Source organism: Cetorhinus maximus, chromosome 10 (assembly GCF_964194155.1).
Source record: "Cetorhinus maximus chromosome 10, sCetMax3.hap1.1, whole genome shotgun sequence".
Classification (NCBI taxonomy): Eukaryota; Metazoa; Chordata; class Chondrichthyes; order Lamniformes; family Cetorhinidae; genus Cetorhinus; species Cetorhinus maximus.
The window spans coordinates 64,205,819-64,222,245 of NC_135888.1; the positions used below are offsets into that span (position 1 = coordinate 64,205,819).

The following is a 16,427-nucleotide window of genomic DNA, read 5'->3' on the forward strand; positions in this document are numbered from 1 at the left end:
ACGCACTGAGCAACAGATAAGAACACACTGAGCAATGATTCAGAACACACTGAGAAATAAAGGACAACACAATGTGGTATGAATGAGAGCAGATTGAGCACTAAATTAGAAATCCTGAGCAATGAGTGAGAACACACGGAGCAATGAGTGAAAACATACTGAGCAATGAGTGAGAACACTGAGCAATGAGTGAGAACACACTGAGAAATGAATGAGAACACACTGAGCAATGAACAAGAACACACTGAGCAATGAACAAGAACACATGGAGCAATGAGTGAAAACATACTGAGCAATGAGTGAGAACACTGAGCAATGAGTGAGAACACACTGAGCAATGAATGAGAGCACCCTGAACAATGAAAGAGAACACACTGAGAAATGAAGGAGAACACACTGAGAAATGAAGGAGAACATACTGAGAAATGAATGAGAATACACTGAGCAATGAGCAAGAACACACTGAGCAACGAATGAGGGCACACAGAGCAATGAATGAGAGCAGACTGAGCAACGAATGAGAGCACACTGAGCAATGAATGAGAGCACACCGAGCAACGAATGAGAACACACTGAGCAATGAATGAGAGCACACTGAGCAATGAATGAGAGCACACCGAGCAACGAATGAGAACACACTGAGCAATGAATGAGAACACACTGAGAAATGAATGAGAACGCACAGAAATGAAGGCGAATGTATGGGGAAATGAAAATGAACTCACTGCGGAACAAATGAGAACACACTGAGCATTAAATGAGAAGACGCTGAGAAGTAAATTAGAACATCTTGAACAACAAATGAGAACATACAAAGCAATGAAGCAGAACACCAGGAGCAATCAGTGAGAACACACTGAGCAATGAACAACAACACACTGAGCAATGAATGAGAACACACTGAGCAATGGTCGAGAACAGGCTGAGCAATGACCGAGAACACGCTGAGCGATGATCGAGCACCTGCTGAGCAATGACTGACAACAGGCTGAGCAATGACCGACAACACGCTGAGCAATGACCGACAACACACTGAGCAATGACCGACAACATGCTGAGCAATGAACAAGAACACGCTGAGAAATAAATTGGGGCATACTGAGCAACAAATGAGAATAAACAGAGCAATGAAGGAAAACACCCTGAGCAATGAATGGAAACAATCAGACTAAGAATGAGAGCATACTGGCAATGACTTAGAGCATACTGAGAAATGGATGAAATTACACTGAGCAATGACTGAGAACACACTGAACTTTGAAGGAGAACACAATGAGCCGTCAATAAGATACACTGAGCATTGAATGAGAATTCACTGTGGAATGAGTGAGAGCACTGAGCAACAAATGAGAACACATGGAGCAATGAATGAGAACACACTGAGCAATGAATGAGAACACAGTGAACAATGAATGAGAACACAGTGAGCAATGAATGAGAACACACTGAGCAATGAGTGAGAACACACTGAGCGAGAACACACGGAGCAATGAGTGAGAACACACGGAGCAATGAGTGAGAACACACTGAGCACTGAGTGAGAACACAGGGAGCAATGAATGAGAACACACAGCAATGAATGAGAACACAGTGAACAATGAATGAGAACACAGTGAGCAATGAATGGGAACACAATGAGCAATGAATGGGAACACAGGGAGCAATGAATGAGAACACACTGAGCAATGAATGAGAACACAGTGAACAATGAATGAGAACACAGTGAGCAATGAATGAGAACACAGTGAGCAATGAATGGGAACACAGTGAGCAATGAATGGGAACACAGTGAGCAATGAATGAGAACACAATGAGCAATGAATGGGAACACAGTGAGCAATGATTGAGGACACACTGAACATTGGAGGAGCACACACAAAGAAGTGGATAACAACACACTGAGTAATGACCGAGAACACACTGAGTAACGAATCAGAGCACATTGAGCAATGAAAAAGAACACACTGAGAAATGACGGAGAACAAATGGAGCAACGAAAGAGAACTCAAAGTGGAAAAATGAGAAAACACAGAAATAAAGAAGTGGTATGAATGAGAGCAGACTGAGCAATGAATGAGAACACACGGCAATGAATGAGAACACACTGAGCAATGAATGAAAACACACTGAGCAATGAATGAGAACACACTGAGCAATGAATGAGAACACACTGAGCAATGAATGAGAACATGCAGAACTTTGGTGGAGCACACGCAAAGCAATGGATAAGAACACACTGAGCAATGAATGAGAGCACAATGAGCAGTGAATGACTACACACTGAGCAGTGACTGATAACTCACTGCGGAATGAATGAGAACACTGAGCAATGTATGAGAACACACTGAGCATTAAATGAGAAGGCGCTGAGAAGTAAATTAGAACATCCTGAACAGCAAATGAGAACATACAGAGCAATGAAGCAGAATACCAGGAGCAATGAGTGAGAACACACAGAGAAATGAGCAACAACACACTGAGCAATGAGTGAGAACACACTGGGCAATGATCGAGAACAAACTGAGAGTGACTGAGAACTCACTGCGGAATGAATGAGAGCACTGAGCAACAAATGAGAACACATTGAGCAATGAATGAAAACAGATTGAACAATGATCGAGAACACACTGAATTTTGGATGAGCACACGCAAAGCAGTGGATGAGAACACACTGGGAAAAGATCGAGAACACACTGAGCAATGATCAAGAACACACTGTGCAATGAATGAGTGCACGATGAGCAATGAAAGAGAACACACTGAGAAATGAAGGAGAACAAACAGAGCAATGAAAGAGAACTCTCAGTGGAATGAATGAGAACACCTGGAAGTAAAGAAATGGTATGAATGAGAGCAGACTAAGCAATGAATGAGAACACACTGGGCAATGAATGAGAACACACTGAGCACTAAATGAGAACACACTAAGCAGTGAATGAGAACTCACTGAGCACTAAATGAGAACACACTGAGCAGTGACTGAGAACTCACTGCGGAATGAATGAGAATACTGAGCAACAAATGAGAATACATTGAGCAATGAAAAAGAAAACACTGGGCAACGAATAAGAAAACACTGAGCAATGAATAAGGGAACACTGAGCAACAAATAAGAGAACACTGAGCAACGAATAAGAGAACATTGAGTAACGGATGAGAGCACACTGAGCAATGCATGAGAGCAAACTGAGCAACGAATGAGAACACACTGAGCAACGAATGAGAGCACACTGAGCAACGAATGAGAGCACACTGAGCAACGAATGAGAGCACACTGAGCAACGAATGAGAGCACACTGAGCAATGAATGAGAGCAGACTGAGCAACAATTGAGAGCACACTGAGAAATAAAAGACAATTCAATGTGGTATGAATGAGAGCAGACTGAGCACCAACTGAGAACACACTGAGAAGTAAATTCGAACATCATGAGCAACAAATGAGAACACTAGGAGCAATGAATTAGAACACAATAAACATGAATGAAAACACACTGAGCAATGAGCGAGAACACACTGAGCAATGAATGAGAACACACTGAGCAATGAGTGAGAACACACGGAGCAATGAGTGAGAACACACGGAGCAATGAGTGAGAACACACTGAGCACTGAGTGAGAACACACTGAGCACTGAGTGAGAACACAGGGAGCACTGAGTGAGAACACAGGGAGCACTGAGTGAGAACACACGGAGCACTGAGTGAGAACACACGGAGCACTGAGTGAGAACACACGGAGCACTGAGTGAGAACACACGGAGCAATGAGTGAGAACACACTGAGCAATGAGTGAGAACACACTGAACAATGAGTGAGAACACACTGAGCAATGAGTGAGGGCACATTGAGAAATGAATAAGAACACACCGCAATGAATAAGAAAACACTGAGTAATGAATAAGAGCACACTGAACAATGAATAAGAGCACACAGAGCACTGAGTGAGAACACACTGAGCAATGAATAAGAACACACTGAGCGATGAGGTTGAACACCTGAGCAATGAGGTTGAACACACTGAGCAATGAACGAGAGCACATTGAGCAATGAATGAGAACAGACTGAGCAATGAATGAGAGCACATTGAGCAATGAAAGAGAACACTGAGAAATGAAAGAGAACAAACGGAGCAACAAAAGAGAACTCAGTGGAATGAATGAGAACACACAAATAAAGAAGCACTTGATGTGGTATGAATGAGAGCAGACTGAGCAACGAATGAGAACACACTGAGTAATGAATGAAAACAGGCTCAGCGATGAACGAGAGCACAATGAGCAATGAATGCAAACAGACTGAGCAATGATTGAGAACACACTGAACTTTGGATGAGCATACGCAAAGCAGTGGATGATAACACATTGAGCAATGAATGAGTACAATGAGCAGTGGATGAGAACACAATGAGCAATGACAGGAACTCACTGCAGAATGAAGGAGAACACACTGAGCAAGGAATGGGAACACACTGAGCATTGAATAAGAAAACACTGAGCATTGAATAAGGAAACACTGGGCAAGGAATGAGAACACTGAGCGACGGATGAGAACACACTGAACAACGAATGAGAACACACTGAGCAACGAATGTGAACACACTGAGCAACGAATGAGAACACACTGAGCAACGAATGAGAACATACTGAGCAACGAATGAGAACACACTGAGCAACGAATGAGATCATACTGAGCAACGGATGAGAACATACTGAGCAATGAATGATGACACACTGAGCAGAGAATACAAAAACATTAAGCAATGAATGAGAACGGTGAGCTAAAAATAAGAACTCACTGAGCAATGAATATGAACAGACTGAGCGATGAATAAGAACACACTGAGCAATGAATGAGAACACAGAGAAATGAAGGAGAACAAACTGAGAAATGAAGGAGGATACTGAGAAATGAAGGAGAACACCGAGAAACGAAGAAGCACTCAATGTGGTATGAATGAGGGCAGACTGGGCAATGAAAGAGAACACACTGAGCACTAAATGAGAACACAATCAGCAATGAATGAAAACAGACTGAGGAATGTTCGAGGACACATTGAGCCGTGGATGAGCAGACGCAAAACAGTGGATGAGAGCACACTGAGCAACTAATGAGAACACACTGAGGAACAAATGAGAACACATTGAGGAACAAATGAGAACACACTGAGGAACAAATGAGAACACACTGAGGAACAAATGAGAACACACTGAGAAGTACTTGAGGACAAACAGAGCAAAGAAGAAGAACACTATGAGCAATGAGTGCGAGCACACGGAGCAGTGAGTGCGAGCACACGGAGCAGTGAGTGCGAGCACACGGAGCAGTGATTGCGAACACACTGAGCAACGAGTGCGAACATACTGAGAAATGAATGAAAACACACTGAGCAATGAATGAGAACAAACTGAGCAATGAACTAGAACACAATGACCAATGAATGAGAATACACTGAGAAATGAATGAGAACACACTGAACAATGATTGAGAGCAAACTGAGCAGTGAAAGGGAACACACAGAACAATAAATGAGAACACAGTGAGCAATGAATCAGAACCCACTGAGCAATGAATGAGAACATAGTGAGAAATGAGCTAGAACACAATGACCAATGAATGAGAACACAGAGCAAAGAATGGGAACACATCGATAATGAACAAAAACCACTGACCAATGAATGGGAACAACCTGAGCAATGAATGAGAACACACTGAGCAATGAATGCAAAAACAGTAATCAATGAATGAGAACAGTGAGCAAAAAATAACAACTCACTGAGCAATGAATATGAACACACTGAGCAATCAATAAGAACACACTGAGCAATGAATGAGAACACACTGAGAAATGAAGGAGAGCACTGAGAAATGAGGGAGAACACTGAGAAATGAGGGAGAACACTGAGAAATGAAGAAGCACTTGATGTGGCATGAACGAGAGCAGAATGGGCAATGAATAAGAACACACTGAGCACTAAATGAGAACACAATGAGCAATAAATGAAAACAGAATGAGCAATGAATGAGAACAGAATGAGCAATGAATGAGAACAGAATGAGCAATGAATGAGAACAGAATGAGCAATGAATGAGAACACAATGAGCAATGAATGAGAACACAATGAGCACTAAATAAGAACACATGAGCACTAAATGAGAACACAATGAGCAATGAATGAAAGCAGACTGATCAAGAACATTGAGCCGTGGATGAGCACACGCAAAGCGGTGGATGAGAGTACACAGAGCAATGAATGAGAGCACACTGAGCAACGAATAAGAACAAAATGAGCAACAAATGAGAACACACTGAGCAATGAATGAGAGCATAATGAGCAGTGAATGAGAACGCACTGTGGAATGAATGAGAACACTAAGCAACGAATGAGAACACACTGAGCAATGAATAAGGACACACTAGGCAATGACTGAGCAATGAATGAGAGCACACTGAGCAATGAATGAGAGCACACTGAGCAATGAATGAGAGCACACTGAGCAATGAATGAAAGCACACTGAGCAATGAATGAGAGCACACTGAGCAATGAATGAAAGCACACTGAGCAATGAATGAGAGTGCACTGAGCAATGAATAAGGACACACTGAGCAATGATTAAGGACACACTAGGCAATGAATGAGGGCACACTGAGCAATGATTAAGGACACACTGAGCAATGATTAAGAACACACTAGGCAATGAATGAGGGCACACTGAGCAATGACTGAGACGCACTGAGCAATGAATGAGAACACAATGAGCAATGAATGAGAACACACTGAATAACAACTGAGAACAGCCAGAAAATGAACGAGGGCACACAAAGCAAGGCATGAGAACACACGGAGCAATGAATGAGGCCACACGGAGCAATGAATGAGGCCACACTGAGCAATGAATGAGGCCACACGGAGCAATGAATGATGCCACATGGAGCAATGAATAAAGAGAGTGTGAAGATTTGGCCAGAAAATTATAGGGTGGTCAGTCTGACTTAGGTGGTGGAAAAATTATTGCAAACAATTCTGAGAGTCAAGTAAACTGTCACTTAAAAAGGCACGGATTGATCAGGGATAGTCAGCATGGTTTTATTAGGGGAAGTTCATGTCTTATTAACTCAACAGAATTTTTTGGGGAAGGAACAAGTGGGATTGATAAGGGTAATGCAATGGATGTTGTCTACATGGATTTCAGTAAGCCACTTGACAAGGTCCCACATGGCAGACTGGTCAGGGAAGTGAGATCTCATGGGGTACAGGGGAAGGTATCAGGTTGGATCCAAAATTGGCTCAGTGACAGGATACAAAGAGTAATGGTCGATGAATGTTTTTGTGAAAGGAAAACAGTTTCCAGCTGTATTCCACAGGGCTCAGTGTTGGGGCCCTTGCTGTTTGTTATATATATTAATGATTTAGATTTAAATGTGGGAGGCATGATTGGGAAATTTGCGAATGACACAAAAATTGGCTATGTAGTTGATGGTGAAGAGGATAGATGTCAACTCCAGAATTATATCAATAGTTTCGTTGAGTGGTCGGAGAAGTGACAAATGGAATTTAACCCAGAAAAGTGTGAGGTAATGCATTTGGGGAGGGCAAACAAAGCAAGGGAATACTCAATAAATAGGAAGGGGTTGAGGAAGTGAGAGGCCTTGGAGTGCATGTCCACAGGTCCTTGAAGTTGGCAGGACAGGTGGACAAGGTTGTAATGAAAGCATATGGAATGCTTTCCTTTAGTGGGCGAGGTATTGGATACAAAAGCAGGGATGTAATGCTGGAACTGTATAAAACACTGGTTAGGCCACAGCTGGAATTTTGTGTACAGTTCTGGTCACCACATTACAGGAATAACTGCTCTGGAGAGAATGCAGAGGAGGTTTACAAGAATGTTGCCAGGGCTTGAAAATTGCAGCTATGAGGAGAAGTTGGATAGGCTAGAGTAGTTTTCCTTAGAACAGAGGAGGCTAAGGTGTGACCTAATTGAGGTGTACAAAATTATGAGGGGCCTAGAGGGGTAGACAGGGAAAACGTGTTTCCCATAGCTGAGGGGTCAATTGCCAGAGGGCATAGAATTAAGGTGATTGGTAGAAGGATTAAAGCGGACATGAGAAAAAACTTTTTCACCCAGAGGATAGTGGGCATCTGGAATTCACTGCCTAAGTTGGTGGTTGAGGTGAAATGCTCAGCCCATTTAAAAGATAAAAACAAAAAGCTAAAAGCTATTGCGGATGCTGGAAATCCAAAACAAAAACAGAATTACCTGGAAAAACTCAGCAGGTCTGGCAGCTTCGGCGGAGAAGAAATCAGTTAACGTTTCGAGCCTTCATGGCCCTTCGGCAGAAGATACCTGGATCTACATGTGAAGTGCTGTAACCTGCAAGGCTACGGACCAGGTGCTAGAAAGTGGGATTAAAATGAGCAGCTAGTTTCTTTTTTCTCTTTTTGCCTGGCGCAGTCAGGATGGACTGAATGGCCTCTTTCTGCACCATAACTTTTATATGGCTCTAACACACTGAGCAAGGAATAAGAATGCATTGAGCAATGAATGGGAATGCGCTAAGCAATGAACAAGAACAAACTGAGCAATGAATTAGATTGCACTGAGGAATTAAAGAATACATTGGCTATTTGATTAGCAAGACCATAAGACGTGGGAGCAGATGTAGGCCATTCAGCCCATCGAGCAAACATTTAGCAAGGTATAAGAAGAGTGTAGGATAAATGAGAACACACTGATCATTGAACTGAGACGCTTAGTGCTGAATGAAAATACACTGAACAATGAAACAGCACACTAGGCAAGGAATGTGAACCCTGGGCAATGATGAGACTTACTGACCAATGAATTATATCACAGATGAACTGAAGAACACAAAAAGTAATGAAAGAAAATGGACAGAGCATAGAAGAGAACATTGAAAAATGAATTGGATTATACTAATGAACTAAGGAACACCCTGAGCAATGAATGAGAACACACTGATCAATGACCGAAAACACTGAATTGAATGTGTACAAACAAACAGTGAATGGTCATGCTAAGGAACAAATGAGAAGACACTGAGCAATTAAAGGACTCTCTGTACAATGAATGAGAAGTCTACCTCCTACATATACAGTAAAGAAGTGGAGTGAAAAGGTTTTGTGAATAAAGTAAGGTAAGAGAGGAGAACTCGGCTTGTCTATGATCCATTGCTTGTGCATTAGAAAACCCCCTTAGCTAAGTTCAGTCAAGTGTGAAACCTGTGCTTGTGTTGCCCAAGTTGGAAAGTCCGCTGCTCACAGCGCTGTTCATGCCAGAGGATTAACTGAGCCCTGCATGTGTTTGATGATGCTGCAGCATAAGCACCTTGCACAAGCACTGGCATAAATGACCATTGCCCACCGAATCACAGAATTTTTACAGTGCAGAAGGAGGCCATTTGGCTCTTTGAGTCTACACTGGCTCTCTGAAAGAGTATGCTAATGAGCCCTTCTCCCCTGCCTTATCCTTGTAACTTCGCACATTATTTCTTTTTAGATTGCCATCCAATTCCTTTTTGAATACCTCGATCAAACCTGCCTCCACCACCCTCTCAGGAAGTTCATTCCAGACTCCGACCACCCTCTGGGTGAAAAAATTTCTCCTCACTTCAGTTTGACTCCTTTTGCCAATTATTTTTAATCTATGCTCTCTCGTTCTTGATGCTCCCTTGTGTGGGAAAAGTTTCTCACTATTTATCCTGTCCATATCTCTCAGAATCTTGAATACCTCTATCAAGTTTCCTCTCAGCCTTCTTTTCTCCAAGGAAAAATGACCCAACCTCTCCAGTCTATCCTTATAGCTACAGTTCTTCATCCCTGGAATCATTCTTGTGAATCTCCTCTGTACTCTCTCCAAAGCCTTCACATCCTTCCTCAAAATGGCACCCAGAACTGGATGCAGTACTCCAGATGAGGCTTAACAAGCCTTATACAAGTTCAACACAACCTCCTTACTCTTGTACTCAATGTCCCTATTAATAAAGCCTAAGAGACTATATGCGTTATTAACTGCTCTCTCAACATGCCCTGCCATCTTCAATGATTTATGTACATATACACTGAGGACCCTGTGTTCCTGCAACTCCTTTAGAGTTTCTCTCTTTACTTTATACTGCCTCTCCATATTCTTCTTGCTAAAGTGAATCACCTCATACTTCTCTGCATTGAACTTTATCTGCCACTTGTCTGCCCAATCTAATGTCTATGTCCTTTGAAGCTCAAGACTATCCTCATCATAGTTGACAATGTTTCCAATCTTCATATCATCTGCAAATTTTGAAATCACACCCTGAACTCCACAGTCTAAGCCATTAATATGTATCAGGAACAGCAAGGTTCCCAACACTGAGCCCTGGGGAACTTCACTACAAACCTTCCTCAAATCTGAAAAACATCCATTAACCACTACTCTTTGCTTCCTGTCAATCAGTCAATTTTTTTATCCAAGTGCCTACTCTCCCTTTTATTCCATGAGCTAGAATTTTGCTCATAAGTCTGTTGTGTGGCACTGCATCAAATGCCTTCTGAAAATCTGTATACACCACATCAACACCATTGTCCTTATCAACCTTCTCTGGATTTATTTGTCCTACCTTTCCCCTTCAAGGGAATATATCTTGACACTGCCTGCAATACTTTTTCTTTGAAGGCGGCCCACTGTTCAGCCACCATCTTTTCTGCCAGGATTTGATTCCAACTCACACAACTCAGCTGCATTCTCATCCCATCAAAGTTGGCTTTCCCCCAATTAATTATCCCTGTTCTGGATTGTTCTTTGTCCTTTTCCATGGTTAACCTAAACTTTATGATACAATGGTCACTGTCCCCCAAACACTCTCCCATTGATAGTTGATCCACTCATTCCCCAGAACCAGGTCCAACAGTGCCTTCCCTCTCGTTGGACTGGAAACATACTGCTGCAGAAAATTGTCTTGAACACACTTCAAGAACTCTCGTCCCTCTTGTTCCTTTGCACTATTCCTATCCTAGCCTATATTTGGCTAATTGAGGTCCCCCATTATAATTACTCTATACTTCTTGCACCTCTCTGTAATTTCTTTGCAGAATTGTTTCTCTACATCCCTTCCACTAATTGGTGATCTATAAACTACACTAATCAATGTTACTGCGCCTTTATCATTCCTTACCTCTAGCCAGAGAGATTCAGTCCTTGACCCCTCTGGGACATCCTCTCTCTCCAGTACTGCAATGCCATCTTAAATCAATGGTGCTATTCCACACACTTACCCCACTTTTCTTCCGTTCCTGTTTCTCCTAAATACCTTGTATCCAGGAATATTTAACGCCCAGTCCTGCCCTTCTTTGAGCCAGGTCTCTGTTATCGCAATAATATCATCATTCCATTTGTCAACCTGTGCCCGTAAGTTCACCAATCTTATTAACTACACTCTGTGCATTCACACACATGCACATTAATCCTGATTTAGGCTTTTTTTTTTAAACTTTCCCCTTTGCTCTGACCCCATCTAATGACTTACTATAGCCTACTCTAGTTCCATCAGATTCTCTAAGTATTCTATCTACCTTGATACTACTCTCTGATATATCCTCATCATCAGTTAATACTTCTCTACTTCCCACTGCCAGTTTTTCTCCTCTGCACTCTGAATTTCCCCTTAGGTTCCCATCCCCCTGCCAATCTAGTTTAAACCCTCCCTGACAGCACTAGCAAACCTCCCCACAAGGACATTAGTCCTAGTCCTGTTAAGGTGTAACCTGTCCTTCTTGTACAGGTCCCACCTGACCCATAACCAGTCCCAATGCTTCAGAAATCTAAAGCCCTCCCTCCTACTCCATTTCTTCAGCCACATGTTGAATTGCTCAATCTTCCTATTCTTACACTCATTACTATGTGGCACTGGGAGAAATCCTGAGATTTTTTAATTCCCTTCCTAACTCCCAAAAATGTGTTTTCAGGACCTCATCCTTTTTCCTACCTATGTCATTGGTCCCAATGTGGACCATGACCTCTGGCTGTTCACCCTCCCCCAAAAAGAATGTCCTGCAGTTGCTCTATGACATCCTTGACGCTGGCACCGGGGAGGCAATATATCATCCTGGAGCCACATCTACGGCCGCAGAAATGCCTGTCTGCTCCTCCAACTATGGAATCCTCTACCACTATAGCACTTCCACTCATCGTCCTCCTCTCCTGTGTAGCTGAGCCACCCGTGGTGCCACGATATTGGCTCTTGCTACAGTCCTCTGGGGAACCATCTCGCTCACCAGTATCCAAAAATGGAAAAACAGCTAGAGTGAGATAGCCTCAGTGATTCCTGCACTACCTGCCTGTTTCTTCCAGATACTCTGGTGGTCACCCATTTCCTCTCTGCCTGTGTACTTTTTGGTTGTGGTGTGACTACCTCTCTAAACGTGCTATCCATGTAACCTTCAGCCTTGTGGATGCACCACAGTGACTGCAGCCACCACTCAAGTTCTGCAACCTGGAGCTCAAGTTTCTGCAGCTGGTGACACTTCCTGCGGATATAGTTGTCAAGGGTACGACGTGCCTGCATGACCTCCCATATCCTGCAGGATACATATTTCACATGGCCGAGGTGCATATAGAGTGTTTACTACAGTAACATGCCCATGTGGGTGTCTAGATAGCGAGGGATTTCATTTCGATAGATCCTCGAAAATGAGTTATTCACACATTATGTTCAATGTAAAGCAGGTGGCACGCCAACTTTGTGGAATGTCCTCTATCCATAGGGGTCAGGGTCCTCCAGACCAGTGGTGAGAAGGCTGTGCAAGCAGTTAGCCACAGAGGTCAATGACAGCAGCGTAACCCCAAGGACCTGGACGAAGTGTCAAGAAGTTCGATGACTCACACAAACGGTCAAGGTCAATGAGTACATCTTTAAAGGCCACATCCTACTAACTTTCCTCAGCCACTGCTTATTTCACTACACCCCATCACTCACCTACAAAGAATTTCTGTAATTTAGGATTCATACCTCACATTTATATCCTTCACCTCACCCTGGCACATCTGGCAACCACAACTTCATCCTCACAGCTTGCACACACTACTAGCTATTCCTGCACCATGGATAAGCATGCAAAACCTTGTGCTCACTCTGCCTGCTTGTCTCTGGCAGGAGGGAATGAAACAGGGTTATCTTTCTTTGAATAGAGAACCTAGGTGAACTCCCTTATAACAGTGGACTTCAAACAGCGAGCTGTGCTGTTTCATTAAAGTGTGAACGGACAAAAAAATGGATTGCAGTTTGAAACCAAACTGAGTGACTAACAGCAGCACTTTGCTCATCTGCTGTCCCTTGTGGCTGCAGGAGATAAGGAGATAGGGGAAATGACAAAAAAACCTACCTCCAATATACAGCGGGGAGTTCAGGCTTAGAGTTGGTTGTTTTTGCAGCTTTCCCAGACTCCTGGGGATTCCTTTATCCACTACCAGACTCAACGATTGGTTCATCATCATCAGCTCAACGGTGTGGAACTGTCCATCATTGATTGTCTCCACACTGAACAGAGGAAGGGAAAAAAACAACCCAGAATGAAACATCCAATAGAAACAGCTATAGGGGATTGACTGATGAGGACGAAGAGGTAGATTGACCGAGCAACATCGCTACACACATTATCTGGCCATTATCACATTACTGATTGTGGCAACTTGCTGTGTGCAAATTGGCTGCTGGGTTTCCCACATTATCACAGTGACTACACTTAAAAAATACTTCACTGGCTCTAAAGCACTTTGGGATGTCCTGAGGTTGGAAAAGGTGTCATATAAATATAAGCTCTTTCTTTCTTCCACTGTACATATTGGTCAGGATAGAGTGGGGGAATGGGAGATGCATGATAGCAGTGTGCTGCTTGTTTCTGCTCCTCCTTCATTTGCGATATTGCTTCATTTTACAAAGTGACATTGCTCGCTGTCAATGACGGCCTTTCAGTGGCTGCATGGCAAGACCTCAGAAAGGAATAATCCTGCCTGCTGGGTAGAGTCAGAATGAAAGGATTAAACCCCAGAGCTGGGAACAGGACTACATTGTGAGCAGGTGACTGGTTCATGCTATCCCATTACTGCGAATGGCAGGACTTTCTCTCTTTGAAGTTAGATTGAGTTAAATATCAGATACGAGCATGAAATTTGCCAGAGGTCGGAAAACTTATATTAGTCTTTCAATAACAATTTTACAAGAAAGACTTCAAAGTACATATCATCAGTTCAAGTTTCAACATCAAATGACAACAACTGTGAGGAATGAGAGACTGAAGCAACACACCCTCTCTGGGGTAGCTGAAAGCTTCTACATCATGGTACTGTAGCGCCGTTATTTCCTTGTTGTCTCACTGCAATGCTATTCATGTAAAGTGATCTGATGCAGATGACATACAATCAGTTGCAAGGAGCTCATCAAACTGAACAGCTCATGTTGAGATCTTTCATTCTGTTGGATGGTTTCATTTCATGAGTGGGTATTGGCAGATGATTTGCCTACAGGTGAGTTGGCAACACAAGGATGCAAATGGCAGTGAAATGTTTAATGAGGTCTTACATGTGGCATCGGTCAAAGATTGTCCACCAGCGATCAATGCAGAAGGGCAGAGATTTGGTGAGCTGGGGATTGAGCTCAGTTTTGCATCTTCTGTGGTCCGACTCACTATGGCACTCATCATCTTTTGTTTGCACCAGGCAATGTCATGGCTATCATTTTGGTTTTACTTTATTTCTTTGTTCAGACTGGGCAACCAGTCGCTGTAGGCAGCCAGAATCCCACAAAATGCAAATAGGTGGGCCCTGTTCTGTGCCAAATGCAGCTCCTTTACAGTGAAATCCCAGACTCACAATTTCATTAGTCTATCGAATGCAGGCAATGGAGAGAGTTAAGATAGATTTCATAAATCAGCACTCCCAGAGCAGAGTTTCACCTAAGATTAGCACAAATAAGGCTGTGCTGACCGCCAACACAAAACTCCTGACATATGTTCTATCGCAAAAAGCAAGCGTAAATTCATAAAATCTATTTCTGAGTTAGACCACCACCAGAGAAGGGTAAACTGGTAAAGGTACAGTACCCAGATGTTGTTACCGGGCTCCAGCCTTATGTTTCACCGTCATAGATAAACTTTTTCCTCTACAGGATAGAATTCAGGGATTAAGGCTGTGTATTAAAATTAAATGAATTCATGCAGGCTTAAAAAGGCCATTGGCGTTGAATGCATTAAAACTGGACAAGCCAATATGTTTAATTCACAACTGATAAAATGAGGAGCAATTATCTAAACCCTTCCATCCCACCCCACTAAACCCTGGTCCAATAACCAAAAAGGCTCCTTGAAAACAGCAGCTGAGATTCTTAACTCACGCCCCAAAGCAAGGGATAGTAGTGCGGGGTGGGGTGGGGGGGTGGGGGTGGCAAGGGAGGGAAAAGAGAGGTAGCCATCTTGTGAATACGGAGGAAGGCAGCATCACACTGCATGGAATGGATACATGGGCAGTTGAGTTTTAAGCAAAAGAGTGTAGATGTGGGACCTGCAACTAAAAGCAGAATTTGCAATTGTTCGCCTGCATTTTTTAGATGATGCCAACAAAACAAGCAAAGTCGGGCCACAAAAGAGACAGGACACTTCACTTGATTATTTTCTTTCCCCACGGCGAGTAGTGAGATTGAGTTATGTAAGTGGAATTTATTTTGAATGTTACGCTGCATGTTAATCACAAAAAAAATTTCTTTGGATATGTTAATTGCTGGAAAAGGCCACCGTTTAACATGCATCTTTAGTTGCCCTTGAGTCTTCTTCTTCAACAGCTGTAGGCCTTGTGGTGAAAGGGTTCCCACAATACTATTAGGTAGAGTGTTCCAGGATTTTGCCCCATCAACAAGGAAGGAATGGTAATATATGTTCAAGTTAGGAAGGTGTGTGGGCGGGAGGGAAGTTTGAAGCTGATGGCGCATCCATGCATCTGCCGCCTTTGTTCTTCCAGATGGCGGAAGTTGCAGGTTTAGGAGGTGCTGTCGAAGATGATTTACAAGGATGTTGCCAGGACTGGAAAATTGCAGCTACGAGAAAAGATCGGATAGGCTGGGTTGTTCTCCTTGGAACAGAGGAGACTGAGGAGAGATTTGATTGAGATATACAAAATTGTGAGGGGCCTTGAAAGAGTGGATGGCAAGGGCCACTTTACCTTTGCAGAGAGGACAGTGACTAGGCAACATAGATTTAAAGTGATTGGTAGAAGAATTAGAGGGGAGTGAGGAAAATTATTTTCACCTAGGGGTCTGGAACTCACTGCCTGAAAGGGTGGCAGAAGCAGAAAACCTCATCTCACTTAAAAAGTGACTGGATGTGCACTTGAAGTGGTGTAACCTGCAGGGATATGGACCAAATGTTGGAAAGTGGGATTAGGTTG

At 43.0% G+C, this 16,427-nt stretch overlaps 1 protein-coding gene across 1 annotated transcript in view; it reads right to left on the reverse strand.

Annotated features, from left to right (window-relative positions):
• The window catches only part of LOC144685734 (slit homolog 3 protein-like), a 599,629-nt gene that overhangs the window by 48,112 nt on the left and 535,090 nt on the right, over nucleotides 1–16,427 (reverse strand). Inside the window, exon 33 of the mRNA XM_078550561.1 lies at nucleotides 13,376–13,530. Within this exon, the coding sequence (XP_078406687.1) occupies nucleotides 13,376–13,530 (155 nt within the window). The remainder of the gene's footprint in view (nucleotides 1–13,375; nucleotides 13,531–16,427) is intronic.